The sequence below is a fragment of the Thalassophryne amazonica genome, chromosome 10, assembly GCF_902500255.1.
Source record: "Thalassophryne amazonica chromosome 10, fThaAma1.1, whole genome shotgun sequence".
In the NCBI taxonomy this organism is placed as follows: Eukaryota; Metazoa; Chordata; class Actinopteri; order Batrachoidiformes; family Batrachoididae; genus Thalassophryne; species Thalassophryne amazonica.
Genome location: NC_047112.1, coordinates 19,131,421 through 19,152,290, shown reverse-complemented (window position 1 = coordinate 19,152,290; position 20,870 = coordinate 19,131,421). Strand labels below are relative to the sequence as shown.

Sequence of the window (20,870 nt, the reverse complement as noted above, 5' to 3'; positions counted from 1 at the left end):
GAACAAAGAGGCTGTTTGGCATTAGGGGACGAAATGTGACGGCTGGGAGGGAATGGGAGAGAGAGAGAGAGAGAGAGAGAGAGAATAAAGATAATCTCTTCTCACCCAGCCTCATTTTTATTCAAACATGGGAGTTCAGCTTTGCCGCTTGCACCCCCACGCCCACCTCCCACCCCATTCTGCTATCCTTTCCTCCTCCTCTTGCCTCTTCTATTCCCTTTTGATTTTTCTCCCTCTCTCTTCAAACCCACGTTCTGTCATCTCCAGCCGTACCTGCAGCATCTATTTCAGCAGAGCTCGGGGGTGGAGTCCAGCTGCGGACTTGGACCTGCATCAAGAAAATAACAGCACTTATAGGGGGCAAAAAAATAAAATAAAACTAATTCCACCCTAAAGCACTTTAAGCCATTAAGGAAGCTGAATCGATGATGTGCTACATTTTCAAGCTTATTTTCACATTTGGTGGTGCACGACATGTTTCCTATAATTTTTTTTATTTTTGGGCAAAATTTAATGCGACAACATGCAGGAGTCTTGTGTCTCCAGCATCAGCAGTGACTGTCAGGTTTTGGTGTCTGTCACAATGACAGAGCTTTTGTATGCAGCTGCTGTTTTCACAGCATTCGACAGTGAACATGGAGAAATGCATCACAGGTGACCCCAGGAGACCACAATGCATTGCAGCTGCACGAAATGATGAATTTGGACAAAGAGACCCGTCCTCATAGACATGCACTAGTGTTCACAATAGTGAAGCAGATAAGTGAAACAATCATGCAAATGGTGATAAAAGCATCAAATTTGGCAGAAATACTCCTTAGACATTCCTCTTTTGAAAAAAATGACTGGCCACTTGACTTTTCAATCAGTGGTCAGGGGTCAATTGAAGAATTACACAAAGGTCAAAATTAAAAGATGCTCCAATCATATTAAAAAAATATTCCACATTATTTTCCTGATCATAAACATGCCAAAAAGGTATAGTTTGGACTATCTGTGACTGAATTCTATGGAGTTATGGGATAAAAACAGCAAGAATGGTGACAAAGGTCAGTTTCATTTTGTACAGGAATCAAAAGTTAAAGTTGCTCCAGTTTTGGTAAAAGTGATGCAAATTATTGGTTGAGCTAATAGGATTAATAAATGGAATAGTGTTGACAGTGTTGAATGCTTGGTCTCCAAAGTAAAGGTCAAACAAGGTCTACGTCTATTGGATTCTATGACATGTGACATATGTTTACCCCGTAACGTGGTAAGTAAGGATGATACATGGTCCAAACTACTCCTTTTTCAATATGATTGGAGCATCTTTTAATTTTGACCTCTGTGTTATTCTTCAATTGACCCCTACCTGACCACCAATTGAAAAGTCAAGTGGCCAATCGTTTTTTTTTCAAAAGAGGATTGTCTGTGGAGTATTTCTGCCGAATTTGATGCTTTTATTACCATTTGCAGGATTCCCCTCTAAATATTCTCTTATCCGCTGCACTACAAAGAGGTCCAGTTACGATGCATCACCTGCTGCCAACACACTGACTTTTGTAAGCAGCATTTTTGTGAAATGCAACAAAAAGTCTACAAATTTTAATATTTGCTTTTAAGACTTGTAACTTGCTGGAAAAAAATGTGTAATATGACTTGTTTCAGGTGGAAAACAGCCATAAAGCTTCATAGGGTTCTGAAACCCTCCAAATTCTTTGTTTTATTTTGGACCAAATCTGTTTGCTGGATTGGAAGCAGGTTCACATTAAAGGTCAAGTATGGGAGCATGCACGGGTGCCACGTGTCACCGTATCCGCCACACCACCTTGGCTCCTGGATGGCAACCAGTCCATCAGCACCTCTCAAAATGTCAATCCATCCCCTGCAGCCAGGTGAAATATGGGCATGTCCTTGGCCTTCTCCAGCTACTGGGCTGCTGGATCACGCCGAGAAACACGCCACGTCTAGAATGTGGTAGCTTTTGCTCCCTCACAATGCAAACCGTACTCCTCATCTGACACTCTCTATGTAATCATTCGTTTGACACAAAACCTTTTTTTAAAACTATCATCCCGACTGTCATTGGTTTCAGTTCCTGTAAGTTTGGCCTTAAGGCGCTTTTCCACTGCCTCACATTTTTGGTACCCCAAACTAGAACTTGTGGTTTTCCATTGACCAAGGCTGCGTTTCTTTTTCCGGTTCCACTTTCTGGTCCCTGTTTGTGATTTAGTGCTTCCAAGACCCAAGAGTTGGGTTATTTCAATGCTAAACCACAAAGGAAACACAAAGGAAATACTGAATAAACTGATGACCAGGTCTATTGTTGACGTACCAGTAATCTGTGCAGAGGACAACCTGCAGCATGAACTGGGAGGAGGGATAAAACGTTCCTCAGGAAGATATTGCTGAGTGTGAACAACTAACCTAGCAGACTGAAGCTAGAAACAAGAAACTAACATAGAAATACAAAATATTTTGGGGCCACAACAATCAAACCAAGTGGTGTGGAAAGGAAGACCAATACAGCTTCAAACAAACCACAACAATCAGGATTTCTATTGCAAACCCCAATAGGATTTCATCCTTTTTTTTTACTTCTAGTTCCTGGGACAGACAAAAGTACACTATGATAACAAAAAATTATTATCTTATAGGTTTCTTTTCAAATGCATTGTTTTTGTGTTTCAGTGCAATAATAAAGTGCTGTGATCTGAAAATGTTCATTGATGCTGCAATCAGATTCTCAGTGAAAAAAAAATGTCTCGAGAACCAGTTCCAGTTGAGAACATGTTACAAAGGTTTTAATCCTTGAGAATCATATGGCTCAGACTTACTCAATTTCTCTCAGCACTACATGTTTTTTTCTGACAGATCTGTTTTGGAAAAACTAGTGTATTTTCCAGAGTATAAGTCATGTTTGTGAGAACTTACAGTATAGTCAGAGGGCTTACATTCAGAAGTGATTTGAATATGAAAAACAACCCTGCATAATCATTTATGACTACAAAATAACAATTTCCACATGACAAGTTGCTTCTGTGTAAAATAAAGGAGGTACTGTGATTCAGAGCAGAAGAAAAAGGAACTGAAGCAGCAGCAGCAGACCTGAATGAGAACATTTTTCTTTGTCAGAGATTGAGTAAATATATTTCTATCTTGCTCTCCACCTGAAAGACCACAGTCTGGAACAAAAAGAGGGAATATAACTTTTAAACTGCTCAGGACAACACTTTTTCACTGTGTGAGACAACAAGAACAGCAACTGCAAGTCAGTAAAGCTGATGTACTGTGCATCCGGAAACTATTCACAGCACTTCACTTTTTCCACATTTTGTTTACAGCATTTTCCAAAATGGATGCAAATAATTTTTTTCCCTCATAATTCTACTCACAATACCCCATAATGACAACATAAAAAGTTTATATATATATATATATATATATATATATATATATGTTTACCCAACCATACAGGCCTAATTGTGGATTGCTGCAGAGATGGTTGTCCTTCTGGAAGGTTCTCCTGTCTCCACAGAGGAATGCTGGAGCTCTGACAGAGTGACCATCGGGTTTTTAGTCACGTCCCTGACTACGGTCCTTCTCCTCTGACTGCTCAGTTTAGATGGGCAGCCAGCTGTAGGAAGACTGCTGGTGGAGCCAAACATCTTCCATTTACGGATGGAGGCCACTGTGCTCATTGGGACCTTCACAGTAGCAGAAATGTTTCTGTACCCTTCCCCAGATTTGTGCCTTGAGAAAATCCTGTCTTGGAGGTCTACAGGTGATTCCACCAGGTGGAGTCCAACTAAGCTGTAGAAACATCTCAAGGATGATCAGTGGAAACAGGATGCACCTGAGCTCAATTTTGAGCTTCATGACAAAGGCTGTAAATACTTATGTGATTTCTTCGTGGGTTTTTATATATAAATTTGCAAAAAAAAAAAACCCAAAACAAAACAAAACAACAATAACAAAAACAAACAAATCCTTTTTTTTCACATTGTCATTATGGGTGTAAAAATGTGTGTAAAAATGCAAGTGTGTAAACTTCCTGCAAGTGTGTAAAAATTTGAGGGAAAAAAATGAAATTCATCTATTTTGGAATACAGCTGTAACAAAACAAATGTGGAAAAGTAAAACATTGTGAATACTTTCCAGGTGCACTGTAAGCCTATTATTTTTTACAAATGTTTTACAAAAGAGTTTATTTCGTGGCCATAAGAAGAAATTGATTTGCACTTTGTGCCTGGCACAATAATATCAATGAGCTCGTTAGCTTCTGCTTGCTAATGTATTGTTTATATCATGAAAAAATGCACTGATTAAATTAATTTTGCCTCTTACATGAAGTCATAACACCACATTTCAAAAAATAAATGTGACTTATACTCCATGTGACTTATGATTTTCTTTTTCTTTTGGCTTCTTTGTGGTGTATTTTTTGACAAATGCTTGACTTATAGTCTGGAAAAATACAGTAATGTTTGTGACAGCTTGACATCAAACTGCATCTAGCAACAAGGAAAACTGCTGCATTGATACTGGAAACCTGTGTAGGTCTCCATTTTTCCCTCACAGAAAGCTGATAAAGGAATCAATAAAGAATCAATCCATGAAACAATCAATGAGCAATAAAATCTTACGCATTCCAATCCCTAAAAGCATATGAACGCACCACCGTGAAACATTTTTCAGATCCATCTGTGGCTTTGGATGGACTATGAATTTATGCTTCAGTCGGAAAATGAACATTTTTACCCCATAGTGCACAGTTTAGGACTTTTTAAAAACTCCCACTATGACGTTCCTGAGATATCCTACTGTTTACAAGCAAACAACAATATAAATACAAGATATTTTACAGATCAAGACATCATCGATGTCTTTTCACAAACACTGACACTGTAACGTGAAATCCCGACTTCCTGCCAAAGCTCACATTTCAATACAAAGATGCAAAATGTGAAGGAGTCACGTTTGGCTACACATTAAGTCACGTATCATGATGTCTGCTTTGATTTTACTTCCTGCATGTTAGTTCATATGATGTTTTTTCCCCCACACGAATTGCCTCACGTTTTATTAAACCCTTAAGCTAACGTTGAAGCGTTTTTTTCCCTCTTTCCTTTTTTCCAGAGGCCTCTATTTACAACGAATTACGCCTCTGAAGCCCCGACACACTCCCAGTTAGTCTCAATACTTCCTGATAAAATGGTCAATAAGCCATTGTTGCCAGGCAACAAATGCAATTCTGGTGGCATTGGCGGAGCAGAGTTTTGTGGAAGAGTGAAAAGTGAATGTTCAGAGGGTTAAAACGGTTGCAAAGCTATCAATGTCAAAACGTTCCCAAATAAACGACTTTCGGGCGTCACATCAACAGCATGATGTGCACTCAAAGACGCTAATGGTAAAAACACGGTCACTTTCATGTATGTGAGCATAGCTAGCAGCAGACGACCAATAAAACGTCCAATCAATGCTACAACGTGATAATCCTTTGAGAGTGAACACGCATGACCAGAGAGGACGTCTGCTGCTGTTTCACAGCTGGTAATCTGCTCAGCGCCGAGATAAGAGAGATTTCCCAGTTGCTTCTCAGCTAGCGCACCCTGGAGTGAGATCAGACCTTCTTGATATATTTTGCTATAAGAACAGCGAGAGCAAAATCATTATGGCTAAGTAAGCTAATAAAACATAAATAAAAAATTAAAGAGCACTTTCCTTGTGAACCTCCAGCTATTTGCATTTTGCTATATTTTCTTGTTGGATGTTTTTCATCGTTGGAACATTCGATGTGTCATTACAGTCTTCTATACCCTGCTGAGAGCCGTGTCGTGTGTGTCCAGTCCCATAATTTTTAAATAAATTGTGCCATCTGAAGAGGGGTGCAACATATTTTTATGTGCAACAAATAATATTCTCTTGTTTGATGTTTGTTTTTATGTACTTACAGCACTTCACTTTTCCACATTTTGTTATGTTACAGCCTCATTCCAAAATGGAGAAAATTATTTTTTTTTCCCCTCAAAATTCTACTCACAGCACCCCATAATGACAACATGAAAAAAGTGTTTTTGAAATTTTTGCTAATTTGATATACCCCAGGTGGACTTCAACTAAGCTGTAGAAACAACTCAAGGATCATCAGCGGAAACAGGATGCACCTGAGCTCAACTTTGAGCTTCATGGCAAAGGTTGTGAATACTTGTGTATATGTGATTTCTTGTTTTTTTTTTTCTTTTTAAGAAATTTGCAAAAAAAAAAAACAAAAAAAAAAACTTCATATTGTCATTATGGGGTATTGTGAGTGGAATTGAGAAGAAAAAAGAATTTTGTCTAGCTAAAATGTTCAGGTTGTGGAAACTGGAGGTCTAAAAGCCAGTTGCTGAAGTTTTCAAGTGAGATTATTCTATTATTTAAATTTTGTTTAGGTCTTTTGCTTTATACCCCTGTACTAGCAGCCATCAGTGCTCTTAACAAGTGAGAGAAACTGCAATATAACTTATGTATTTATTTATGAACAGCACATTTTTATCCTTTGGCTTGGTTTGACATATTTTTATGCTTATTTTTAGGCTTTTTTTTATATATTTTAACTCATCTTGGTTTTTTTTATATCTTGGGCTCGTCCTTTGTTGTTCTTTAGCCTTAGTCCTGTCGTCACTTTGTCTTGCTCTGTGTGTTTACAAAATGACATGATTCACTCACTGTAAACCAAATTTACCCATGGGTACAATAAATCTGAATCTGAATACCCATGTACAGTGTACTTTGCACTTTGAGATTCCATGGAATGTAAAGTGCATTACAAATAAAATGTATTATTATTATTATTATTACTGTGATTGGAACCGTGGCATGATCTTGAAACTGTGATTTGTACCGAAACCTGTGATGGAAGTGTACCATTGCACAATGACCTTTGAGGGATGTGGCCTTTTTTTCCATCAAACAGATACCATTTTCCGTTTTCAGGTCGTATCTCTGCCGACTAATGTAACCCCATATCAGCCCCAAGGTGGCGCACCATGAAAATGATCAATCAGAATGTCAGCATAGAAGGTATCTCTGTGCCACATACAGTAGAATTCAGTCTTCAGTAGTTTTTACACACTGACGGACTGTTCTGTGAATGTGACTGAAACAACCGTTAACTGAATCTTGTGTTTAACCCCAACAGTAGTCGAAGAAATAGAGTCGGGCTGCATTACTTCAGAGTTCTGAGCTCGTTTTGCCAACGCGGTGGCACACCTTATCCATCATTGACTGATGCAAAACGCCCTGACACCATCAATCTGATGCTCATCACTAGAACTTAAATTGGTTTCTGTTGCTAAATTGTTTCAGTATGTGTTGGCAGAACTGACTCATAGTGACATTTCAGAGTTGATGGTGAGGAGGAAAAAGGTCTAAAATCACTAACAGAGATGAAAGTTTTTCAGAATTTGTGTGAGGTGAAAACTGAGGCGATGAAAAAGCCTTATGCCAGTGATATACAACATGATGACACAATGCATTACTCCAGCATCTTAGCATGCCAGTGTAATGCAGAATTGCATTGTAGAAATACTGCACAAGTACAGCATATGATCAAAGCACTGGAAATGCTACCGTGCGTGCACAAGAAACAATTTATCTGCATGTTTTGATTCATCTGATTTGATTGGTTGCACTGTGTATATTTTGTTTTTAATAGCAAAAAATAATAAAAAAAATTTTTAATAAAAAGGTTTTTGTTTGTGCTTTTGTTTTGCTTTTTGCAAATTTATTTAATTATTTATCTCACAAGCGAACACAAATGAATCAACCCAAATCAAATTCTGTAGATTCTATGACCTGCACATTCAATAGCATTTTAAATGCTACAGTCATGTTCATGTTTTATCGTCTCCGTGGTCACTGTGGGACTCAGCGGGGGTGTCGTAGACACCTTCATGTGTGCATGTTGGAAGTATGGACCTTTAATGGCATGCAGCTTTTTTCCTTTTGACTTCTCCTGTTCGGGGATGTTTAATAATGTAAACGTATTTGCATCTCACACAAATTCTTTATGGAAGTCAGGTGGACTTTGGTGAGGGTGATGAATGATATTTATTTTTCATGCTGTCATTTATATCGTTAGCACAAAAAAAAAAAAACATTATACACTGTCTATATGGCACATCGCTAACAGTGATGCTAATGATGTTCAGACAAACAGCAGATTGCACTAAATGGAAGCATCAGCCATGTTTAGCATTTTCTTTAACAGCATTTTCTTAAACATGGCTGTCAGTCATCAAACATGTCGTGTCACCGTAACAGTTTCCATCTGTGCTGATTGTTAAATGACACAACACACATTTACAAGTTAAACGTCTGTAAGTGCGCGGGGTGTAAAGTGGTGGATAGGTCACGTTACGCCATTCCACCTACACGCTGCTGACAAAATGGATTTAATTGATGTTATCAACCAGGAAATGTGACTGATACTACGGGATGTGGAGACAATGACACGTCGGGGAGCCTCGGAATTAAAAGATGAACTGATACTATGAAGGGACCAGCCCGTTGTAGCGCCTCGATCACCAGCTGGACAGCAGCCATGCTGTTTGTCTCACGTGTGGACACAAATGGAGCACGTCTGCTTTGTTCATTTGTGTCATTGCATGAGTGGAAGCCAAATCACAGGAACATTTCTTTGGATTAGATACCTGTATTATTTTCTGATGGCGTGGCATGTTGGCAGGTGTGTATCAACAGCCGGTGAGAAACCAACAGGCTCTTAAGAGGATTTTCTTGAGCATTTCCCCAGTATAAGATTATGTTGCTATGGTCAAAAATTTCTTCGCCGAATTTTCTTCCTCCTTCCTGATTCCTTGTGGGACGTCACCTGCACCGATTGTAAAACCTCATTCGTTCAGAGTTCCCTCTCTGATTTAAGTGTGGACTGTTGACCAGCTGTCTTGTGCGTAAGAGTTGATTTTTTTTTTTTTTTTTTTTTTTTATGGCTGCATGGAAAGTACAAATTTTTAAAAAAGAACATTAATTTTTTTAACATTTCACAGCACTTCAAAGTTTGCTCCGCCGCCGATTCATCCAGATGAAGATAATCACTGACAGTGAAGAATTCACAAACACACCAGTGACAATTAATTGTTCGATGACGCTAGTGAAGAAAGAGCTCAAAAGGAAAATAAATATTTCATATCATAATATGTACAGACTCTTCAATATGAAGATAGATCCCAAAAGTCCCATTTAACTGTTGGAGGTGAGCGTAATTTACACCAACAGGACTCATCCAAAAACAAAAACAAAAACACGGGGAGTCACGTGACCTGTTTTGAATCTTCTTGGTCAACTTTGTATCCTCTTGTATCTCGTTCCTCTTCACAGCATTTGAAATAAAACAGTTAAACTGATCTGTTCTTTCCAGCTAGTGGAGGTATACTGCAGGCAGACATTTCGATTACTATTTTTTTAAATTCCTTTGGAGATGTGTTAGGTCGGTGATGTGATGGACAGCCTGGTGATGACACTGTTAAAGTGGCTTATTTCCTAAACTGTGGTGAGATGAGCGAACAGCCTGCTCGCTCCCTCGCTCACTGGACACCGCTCAGAATGTTTCACATCGCCGATGCTGGGCAGTCACACGGATTCAGTTGGAGACTGGTCGTCAACGTGGTGTCTCATTGACTGAACACTGGTCAGGATTTTCTTCTGGTGTCCGGCTAAAGACACTCCGATCCTCTGCAGGTCTCTGGAAAAACACAGAGAAATTCAGACGTGAGATTAGGTGGGAATCTTAAAAATTTAAAGGTGTGATTCCTTTTACTACTGAAGTCATAAAAAGGATTTTTTATTCATTGTGTTCACTAATATTTAAATACAGGAGTCACAATTTTATGTCACCAACTGAATAAAAATTCACAATGGGTGGAAGCTATTCAGAAATTTGACTCACATGAGTTAAAAATACAGCAACAAAATGCAGTGACAGTTTCTGCGGTGACATCACAAATGGTATGTGTGCAGCATGTGTTTCCCAGCATGCCACTGGAGGGCCAGACAGCAGTTCTGTGCCACATATGCCAGTATTAGTCCCATAGATTGGTAAAAATGAGGTACACCTTCAATTGTGAGTGAAGGTGCCCAATATATATATATATATATATATATATATATATATATAATACAAATAATGGATGTATGGAGTCCAACATACTCGGCTACGCCTCGTCCAATATGACTTTTCTTCATCCAATATTTTCCTATGTTGGACGACTTTCCATCCATCAACTGTTATGTTCTCCACCCCCCTCCCAAATTAAGCAAACAACAAAGAGTCAAGTAAATTAGATCAGTTTATTTTGTAGTGAACAGCATATGATTGATTCTGATGCGATGAATGCTTCTAAAACGTCAGTAGCGTGCTTGTCTACCTTCTTAGTGTTTTTGGCATCCTTGGAGTTCAATATTTCCACCACTTCCTCCTCTGTGAACTCAGCAAACCTCGCTGGCAGACGATTTTCTGCTGTTATTGACATGTTTGTTGCCATTTTTTCAACCAGCGTCTGTCAACTAGTTCCTGACCTTCGTATGCCGCGCTCCGATTGGCTAGCTGTTGGCAGTAAGCTCTAACGCTATTGGTCAGTGGGAACCGATCCAATATAAGTTTTGGTCCTAGCCTTTCTGGATCCTTTTGGATCCAACATAACTTTCTGGCACCAAGCATGCCAAAATACAGGTAAATGATGGACAGAAAGGCTAATCTGTGATTGGCTATTGCAATCTGAGTGGAGAATAGATATATATATATATGCAATAAAATAAATAAATAAAAGCAGTGAACATAACTAATCAAGATATGTGAGCAGAAAACCACTTAAGAAGAATTCAGGATAAAATCTGAACATATTTCACACAAATGTTTTGCTGGATAGCTGCTGGACATTTAAAACAGCAGACAGGTTGTCAAGAGTTACACTGGATTTACTTGGTTTGCTAAACGACTCAGAGCAGTGTGTTATCATAGCTTTATATGGCAGCGGGTCACGTTCGGTAATTTTTTGCACTCTATAATTTCACATTGAGCATGTCGCCATGTTGCCAACCAAGCTCTACTGCATTTTCACAGTTCAGGCACACAGCGTGGCATAGATTCATTGGATGATTAATCACTTGATAATATCGAGGGTATGGTGGCAATACCACTGAAAATTGTTCAATCAGCAAAGTGTAACATGAAATATCTTTAAAGAGACACTATAACAGTGCAGAAGATAGCAGAAAATTTGCAGAAGAATCCTACAAATGGTGATACAAGAACCAAATTCAGCACAAATACTACTTAGACATTACTCATTTGAAAAAACAGAGTGGCCACTTGAATTTTCAATAGGCAGCCAGGTAGGGGTCAACTGAAGAATTACACAGGGGTCAAAATTAAAATATCAGTCATATTGAAAACTATACCACATTATTTGTCTGATCCCAAACATTCCTAAAAGATAAAGTTTAGCCTATCTGTAGCTGAATGTTCTGGAGTTTTGGGCTAAAAACACCAAGAATGGTGATAAAGGTCAACTTCAGTTTGTACCGGGGTCAAAAATTGAAGTTGTTCTAATTTTGGTAAAAAGTGATGAAAATAACTTAAATTTTTGACCCCTGTGCAACCTGAAATTGACCTTTGTCGCCATTCTTGCTGTTTTTATCCCACAACTCCAAAACATTCAGTCACAGATAGTCCAAACCATACCTTTTTGGAATCTCTGTAATCAGTCAAATAATGTGGTATAGTTTCCAATATGATTGGAGCATCTTTTAATGCTGACCCCTGTGTAATTCTTCAATTGACCCTTACATTGGCTACTTGAAAATTCAATTGTTTTTTGTTTTTTTCAAAATAGTAATGTCTAAGGAGTATTTTTTCCAAATTTGGTGCTTCTATCACCATTTGCAGGATTGTTATCTGCTGCACTATAAGGCATTATAGCTTGGGCAGCGACACTGGGGCCCGAGCTTGACAATCTGACGACCTGAAGCACATCATGCAAGTACATTTGTGGAGTGTCCAATTCCATGGTGCCTAATCTGAGCATAAAGTTGGGTGCAGCGTGCAAAGAGGTTCCATTTACTTACTTAATGAGTTATGGGAGGAGTTTTCAGCAGAACATAAATTAAGGAAAGGCACCAGAGGGCTGTATCCTGTGTGCTCCACAACCCACAATATAAATGCACAAGTAAATATACATCTGTATGTAATGGTGTTTTTGACTGTGTATGACTTCTGTGTGACCTCATTACGAAGCCATTCATATCAATCAGTTACATATATGCTGCTGATCGATATATGCATTACATCATTCATCCAGGCTTCTTGATTGTTGACATATTTTCAATTTCACTTCATTTTATTTATGTAGCACCACAGCACAACAAAGCTGCCTCAAAGCGCTTCACACGGTTAACATCTAACTTTACCAACCCTCCTGAGAGTAGAAGAGAGAGTACTAACGTGGTCGCCGGCAGCTAACCCTTTGCTTCAGTAACAACAAACCCCAAATTTCTGACATAATGAGACTGAGACCTGCTCCATTTCTAATAACACAATTTAAGAGGAGTGGAAAAATGATTCAACACTATACACATATGTTAGCCGTATAAAAGGGAAACCAGGTGAGTCCTTAATCTGGACTTGAATGACTTCACAGAATCCGACTGTTTTATCTCAGCAGGTAGATCATTCCATAAATCAGGCTCATGATAAGAGAAAGCTCTGTGGCCTGCTGACTTCTTTTTAACCTTAGGCATGCATAGTAATCCTGCATCCTGAGAAGGTAGAGCTCGGGCTAGTACATAAGGTTTAATTAGGTCAACTAGGTAGGGAGGCACTAGTTCGTGAATAATTGCAGAAAATGGGATGAGAATAGGATAAAAAATGGTGTTTTTCAGACCATGTTTCCCTTTGACCAAACTCCTCCAAAACTGAAATGCCTCTAGATATCGCTCCAAATAATATTCTCACAAAGTTTCAAAGAAATCCGCCCATCCATTTTTGAGTTATTGCTTCACCAATGTGCAAGGCAATCAGATTGTCATGCATCATTCATTTTCAGACACATTAGCTGTTTAGACGGAAAAGTCTGAAGTGAGAGGTTTTCTTGTTTGGAAAGGAATCTGGCTGTATTGTCATATCGCACTCGTCATCTACCAAAACTCCTTGAGGGGAAGCATTTCAGCACCTTGTTACATAACACCTCCTCCTCCAACAAGCTGATCTCTTCTATATCCCACCAAGCACAAAAAGCCCTCGCCATCCCATGGCCACTGCACCTAGACAATCTGGCTACCCCCATCTTAGTGCTGCCCACCTGCCAACCTGTGGAAGGCATAAAACTTCTTTATCCCGTTCATTTTTGTTTTTATTTCCGTTTCTGGGTAGAATGAGTGACTAAGGTGCATCCTTATGGATACCTGTAGGATGTATTCGCAATGTGAACCCACCGATGTGAACCGTATCTCAATATTGCACGTAATAAATAACAACAACAACAACAACAAAAAACACTGTGTTGAACTTAAGACAAATTTTTGGAGGTTTATGGTGTAACTGCTTTCTGCTACCACACCACAGCAATACCACACCTCATATTTAGACCAATGGCACTCACACGTAAGTGCAATTAATTATACTTGCTGCTTACATGATGTGGGCGCTAGGTGTGAAATGATGCACTGAGTGTAAAATATAAACAGAACACATTCCCATCTGATTATGACTGAATATTTCTTCCTATGATACAGACAGGCTGATGTTTAAAACGGAGATTAATATGTACCCATTAACAGCGACGGGACGGAAACAGAAGTGTGGGATACACACATGGTTCTACTGTCAGCCAACCAGCTGCCCGGACAGTTGTTCAACTAACAAGATGCCAACTTGGTAGTGAGCTCAGTGAGCCGTGAGGGAGACTGAGAGGCAGCAAAAAAAAAACCTACATGGGTGGACCTACTCAGCAGTGATTTGTGTGATGAGGGGCAAAGAGGTAAAACCAGAACCCAGGAAGGAGTCTCTGTACTGGGTCATCTTCAGGGCAGCCAGCCAGTCTTCCACAGAGTTCACCCGGCTCAGGTCCGGAGCACCGCGATCCAACAAGGGATGATGGGAAGGACTGCATGAGAAGAAATACAAGAGCAATGAGCAGGAATTAGAGACAAACTGTCACACAAACAGAGGGATGAGACGGGATGAGCGTGTTTGTTCTTGTAAACGAGTGGGACTTTCCTCACCCGGGAGCCACATTGTTGGTTCCGGCTTTAAGAGATGCAGGGTTGCGAATCATTTTGTCCAACATGCTGACAATATCGGGGAACTTTGGCCGTGCGTTCCTGTCTTTCTGCCAGCAATCCAACATCAGCTGGTGCAGAACAACTGGGCAGTCCATCGGCGCCGGCAGCCGGAAGTCCTGCTCTATGGCATTAATCACCTGGTGAAACGGAAGGAGGACACAAAGTCTTCAACTTAAATTAGTTGGCAAGATTCATATTTCTGTTTGTGAACGTCATGCTGAGACACTCATCGGAGAGCAGCCGTGAAGTCTGTTGCATCCCGTGATGTCAAAGCGAGTAGTTCTGCATGTTTCACTGCGACATTTGTCTGATTTGAATATTCCACTGAGGATGCTGAGAACGACACTGTTCCAGGTTTCTGTGGAAAGTTTTACACACAGATCCTGGATCTGCAGAAACACTATGTGAAATATACCCACGTATGTGTACTAAGTTAAAGAATACGTATAATTAGCGGCTTAAACTGCCTTCCCAGTCTCAATCATCAAAAAAAAGTCCTGAAAATTAAATATGATTACTTATCATTATCTCAAATTATTTTTGCCTGATTGACAAGATTTATTTATTGTTGAGTGAAGTATGAATGTCTCTCCAACTGCAGTAATGATGGTTGCAATGTTTGTGTCCTGAGGAGCCACAATGGGGCATGTAACATGTCCAGTTATGCGTCTCTTTCTCTCACACACACGTGCACACACAGAGCAACAGCTTTCTGGGCAAGCATTAAAGTGCCAATATCATACTTTCACTGCAGAATATACAATAATTAATAATCACATGCATATCGAGAGCAACAAATTAAGGACTTTGTCCAAGGGGCTTTCGTGGTTTGGGATTTGAGCTAAGGATTTCCTGGTCAGAAGCACATCATTTTTAAGACTTGACCATCACCTCCCCTACCTAAATGTTTAAAAACAATGACAAGCTGCTAAATATCTAGTATTTACAAACAAATATAAGTAAGGAAAATCTGTGACCATCTTTAACCTTCAAAAATATGGAATTTGCTTTTAGTATAACTTCTTTCTGTGGCATTCTACAATTTATTGGGTAATTTGGTTGCATGTATAATATTTTATAATAATTTATTTTGTTGTCTGATGATTGTATGTTCATCAGCAATGGTCAGTGTTGTCTTGTGCTGTTGGCAGAGGAAATTACAAAGGTAACAGAGGTGGCGATATGCTCTGGAGAAAAGGGGAATGAAAGTCAGTAGGAGCAAGACTGAGTACATGTGTGTGAATGAGGGAGAACATGGTGAAATAGTGAGGTTGCAAGGAGTAGAGGTGGTAAAGGTAGATGAGTTTAAATACTTAGGGTCCACTATCCAAAGTACTGGAGAGAGACTGATTTGTGACAAATGGGTACCTACAAGAGTGAAAGAGAAAGTTTAACAAATGGTAGCTGTGGCAGCGTTAACAGTAATACAGGAGGCTGAAAATGGGATGTTCTTTGGCAGTGATAAGAATAGACAGGGTTAGGAATGAACATATCAGAGGGACAGCACAGATAGGATGGTTTGGAGACAACATCAGAGAGGCCTTATTGAGATGGTTTTGGACATGAGCAGAAGAGGGACCCAGGGTATATAGGGAGAAAGATGCTGAGGATGGAGCCACCAGGCAGGAGGAGAGGGAGGCCAAAGAGGAGGTTTATGGATGTGATGAGGGAGGAGATGCTAGTTGGTGTGACAGAGGAAGACACAGAGGACAGGGTGAGATGGAAATGGATGGTCTGCTGCAGCGCAACCTAACGGAAGCAGCTGGAAGAAGAAAAAAAAGACAACAAATGTTTTGTACCCTTCAAATACAAGAAGAACTTCTTATCTCTGTTCAGTTGCCATTTCGTGTATCTTTAAGAAAACAGAAGTGCATGAAAATACCGTCAGCTGATACTCCACTTCACGCCAGCGTACATTTAAAGTTAGGAATCGTGCACTTCAGAGCTCAGAGCAAGTGGAACGCTGAGCGAAAACGAAGCATCTCACACTGTAAATGCAGTTGGGGCGGTTGTGCTTGCTGAGTGAACTCAGTTTGACCCTGACACACTTTTTGAGGTTTTGTGCTGCATAAGTTCTGTGTAAGCGCCGCTTGTCAATCAAGATAGAATTAAGTGCCGTGAAACATCACAGGTTTATTTAATGATTAATTCACGTTGAACACAGCACCTGTGGCGGCTCTGCCGACTATTTCAGCCTTCCGTGTTCTTTTGAAAGTACGCGAGTGCCTTTGTGTGTGTCTGCATGCATATGTGTGTGTGTGTGGCTCAGTCGTGTGTGCGGCTTGTGTGATTTCTGTGGTGTGTGGTGTGTGTGTGTGTGTGTGTGTGTGTGTGGGTGGGGGGGGGGGGGGGGTGGGTGGGGGGGGGGGGGGGTTCATGCATAGTTAATGCCCCGGCAGGCCGTCGTTAGCTGCAGCGGTAGCACAGTTTCTCCGTCATTATATGGCGTGAGTTCCACGAAAAACTGTCTCTGTCATTACAGCAACTCCGTCATTACTGCTGGCTCTGCAGCCCCCCCCCCCGTGGGTACTGTGGGGGAGGAGGTGAGGACACACAGAAGCAAAAGTGTGAAACAGGCAGAAAGAGCTGGTTAAGTAAACAGGGACTTATCAGGAAAAGAGAATGGAAGTGGGTTTGGAAGCTGCTGATTAACTCCTCATGAGTCAGTCAGTACGTGAGTCAGAGGAACTTCAACATTAACTCCAAGCCAATTAGGAATATGGTGAAAATCAGCGCTGGAGCAACTGGCCCAACTGTTTTTTTACTTTCACTTTTGAAGCTCTGTGTGCTTCTTACCCTGTGTGCCGCTATACAATGCTGCTGGAACCTCAATTTCCCAGAGGGAGTATTCCCAAGGGATCAATAAATCTCTATCTAATCTAATCCAAAACACCAGACTTCACACTGCAGCTTTTTCTTAGTATCCAGGGGCTTTGCATCGTCAAATATCGCAAACTCTGGAGGTGTGTGATTTTGTCCAAGATCTGCAAGGGTCAGTTTCTGGTTTGCTGAGAGAATTGTTGTAATCTTTGTGAATTTTTGTGTGGGAATTTGTAGTATGATCTCATGATCCTGACCACCTTATTCTTCCCAGATGAGTCGCTGCACAAAAACTACCTGTACAAATAACTTTCCTTCTTTTCAGACCAGTTAATTTGGGTGAATCACTCAAATCACAGGCTCCCCCCCCCCCCCAATGCTCTGGTCTTTGCCAGAAATTATCATACAGCGACTTTCATGCCAAAAATTGTTGTGCATTGTGGGAAAATTACAGTGCATTTATGGAAATGCGAAGTCACTGGATTTCCTGAAAGACAATCACCCAAAATACCATCTGACAACCAAATCCAGCCACAATGGTTTGATGATTAATGGATTAAAAAACAAAACAAATAAATCCAGACTATTTTGATTCACTGAGTTGATCCCAAAAAACAACAATTAAACCAGGCAAAAAAAAAGGTGTAACATTTTGAAAAATGTGAGAAACATCAATCAAAGTCAAAAGTAGTACTTTTTTCATAAATGTGAAAATTATTAATAAAAAGCAAAAATTTTTTCAGAAACAGGAGAATTTGCTCATGTTCTGTTTCAACAGAAATTGGGATTTTGTTTGGCCTCAACCACTTTATTCATTTCAAAACATGTTTTGGCTTGATATATTTTTCAGGTACTTTCAACAGCTCAAAACAAACAGTAAATGTGTAAAACTGTCCTTAATTTGATGAAATTAGGCATAAACTGATTTTGGGTTGATTTGAAACAGTTTTATATGAAGGACAGACGTCATAGCGATGACGTTGCTGGACACAGGTGTTTGGCGAAGCCAATATGTTTGCAGGAGAACACAGTCTTTACAGTTAACTAGTGAGATGATGACTAGGTCACGAGAGCATCCACCTTTAATGGCCTCATTAATAAACTAGAAGCACTCGGAGAGCGCAAACCTCCGCCAAGGCCATAGGGTCACTGACGTCACATGGAATACCCTTTGGCAAAGAGACTTATTCCACGTCGTTTCACGCATCTACCGTCATGTTTCAGATTCAGTGGTTAACCCTCTGGGGTCCGAGGGTATTTTTTGGACAGTTCACTCGCCTGGCATAAATGTTTATTATTGCTGTTAACAGCTCTCCCTCCATCTCACAATCAAGTTTTATGTTTCTTTTTTTCAGGACAACCTGTACTTTCAAAATATATATGCTATAGTTGTGTTTTATAAGTGTAATAAAGGTTTACAATCAGAAATAAGAAAGACAAAAGTAAAGCTGAAAATAATTTTACACACACATTTATTCAAAACACACAGCAAACTATAATAAACTAGTAACACATCACTCCTAAAAACAATTTTTGGTGTGTCACGTGAGGTGAATCTGCCCTACGATTGGATTTTGGAAAACCATGTGACGGTGAACCAGTTCCGATTGGACACTCACATTGCTCACGTCATCACACAGCTTCTATGAGGAGGATAAAGATGGTGGACGGTGCCTCGAAAGTCCGCGGAGTTAGCGTTTCAGCAAAAAAAAAGTAAGTTTCTATCGCATATCATTAAAAAGTTATTTATAATTTAGTAGAGCTTGGTCTCAGCCGTCGTATTCCATGGCGTCGGCCCCAGAGGGATAAATCCTTCAATCTTCAGCAAATGTATTTATAAAGAGAAACTGAATGAACTACACAAGTTTTTTTTATTTTCTAATAACAAGTTTATTCAATGAGGAGAAACAAATGGTAAATTATTATTGTGTCGTAACTTAATTCTTGTTCAGCCTTTGTGACCCGTCTTCATGAAGTCAGATGCAATAATGTTGAAATTGGCCCCATCCTGCAATGATAAAGAATCCGTAAAAAAATTACTGGATCCGGATCCTGTTCCGGATCATTCCAAAATTTAATGACTTCTAAGTTAGGCCAAGATACACCCCTGGTAAAAATTTCATTGAAATCCAATCCAATCCAATCCAGTTTATTTATAGAGCACATTTAAAAACAACAAAGTTGACCAAAGCACTGTACAATGACATAAAATCAATCAATCAATCAATAAATAAATAGATTGGCAACAATAAAAGTTTTTAAAAACAATAAAATCATCAACCCTCTAGTCAAAAGCCATAGAAAACAAGTATGTTTTAAGACGAGATTTAAAAACTAGAGGTGACGCCGCCTGCCAGATACGTTGAGGATTTTTTGAGTAATCCTGCTAACCAACCAACCAACCAACCAACAAACAAACGGACACGACCGAAAACATAACCTCCTTGGCGGAGGAAATAATAAATCTATATATTAAAAGCCAAGTGGCCTCTGTGTATGTGTATGCGTGCATGTAACTTTGATCACAGAGAACCTGGGGAGAGCTGACATTTGCCACTTGGTGTATTTATGTATTTTGAGTCAAGGCTGAACACTGCAAAAACAGAAAACTGATATTTTTGGAGAAATTAGGGATATTAGGTAACAACAGTGAACAATGGACGTTGACATCACCATTAGTCAGTCCCTGGTAACCAGACAAAAATATCTCAACCTTAACAGTTACAAAACATGGCATCAACTAAATGTGCCAAATAATAAATACAATTATTCAAAAATCTTTCTCATTTTAATTTCCTGCACTTTCAGTTAAAATCATTATAGAAACTTTGTATAATTTATTACCACCCTTGAAAAATGTCAGCTACCTATTTCATAAACACTATATCTAGAGCTATTATATCTATGTGCTAGTTAATCAGTAATGACAGTAAAAAGACAAAAATATATTAGCAGCTGTAAGCACAAGAGAAAGCACCCAGCTGTGTTTTTGGCTGATCTTCTGCGGGAACTTTGAACTGAATCTTAAAAAAGAATAATAATAAATAAATCCACACTCTGTGCCGTATGAAAGCATTAAATATCGAGTTACAGAAATCAAGAGCTGAGATTTGTTTTGAAGTAGCTTTTAATGGCACAAGAAACAACAAACTATGTCTTATATTTTCTCTCCGAATAGGAAACTAAAAATAAAAATGTAAGAAATGTGATCTTCTGGAACCACCTCCATCACGTAGGTGATTCCCTTTAGGCCCCAAACATAAACACGGAAAAAGGACGAGGAACAAATTTTAAAGTTAGATTTAATAAGCTGCAGAGAAGTGTGCCATTCCAGAGCACTTTAAATACACCAGGATAAATTTAAATCTCAAACGCCTTTTAAACTTCAGTGTGATGTCAGCACAAAGAAAAGCAAATAAATAATGCAGCAAATTGATCAAAGCGTGAAAATAATTGGAATAAAGTTGTCAAAATATCCCCCGAAGGAAAAATGCAGCAGGGAAACAAAATTCTGATGCCTTTTGGTCTGACAACAAACATTTCTGTGACATTTTAAATTGATGTCCTCATTTTCCACGTTCCCGGAGACATGCAGACACCCTGCTGAGAGACGCAGCAAAGCAAGCAAACAAGCAGACATGAAACACACACACACACCTACCTCGTGCTCAAACAACACCACATGCACACGCCGTCACAAATAAAAGCAGAGGTTCTGAGGTGCTCTACAG

At 39.5% G+C, this 20,870-nt stretch overlaps 1 protein-coding gene and 1 long non-coding RNA gene across 2 annotated transcripts in view; one reads left to right on the top strand and one right to left on the bottom strand.

The window, feature by feature from the left end:
- The first annotated feature begins 628 nt into the window (after positions 1 to 628).
- LOC117519477 lies at positions 629 to 1,617 on the top strand. Its single transcript, XR_004563297.1, has 2 exons — positions 629 to 750; positions 1,497 to 1,617. It is a non-coding gene; the product is annotated as an uncharacterized LOC117519477 (long non-coding RNA).
- Positions 1,618 to 9,516: 7,899 nt separating this feature from the next.
- LOC117518397 (ephrin type-B receptor 1-like) overlaps positions 9,517 to 20,870 on the bottom strand; it is a 225,370-nt gene continuing 214,016 nt past the window's right edge. Inside the window, exons 18-20 of the mRNA XM_034179506.1 lie at positions 14,260 to 14,456; positions 13,983 to 14,141; positions 9,517 to 9,724 (exon numbers count right to left, since the gene is read on the bottom strand). Of these exons, the coding sequence (XP_034035397.1) occupies positions 9,613 to 9,724; positions 13,983 to 14,141; positions 14,260 to 14,456 (468 nt within the window). The 3' untranslated portion in view covers positions 9,517 to 9,612. The remainder of the gene's footprint in view (positions 9,725 to 13,982; positions 14,142 to 14,259; positions 14,457 to 20,870) is intronic.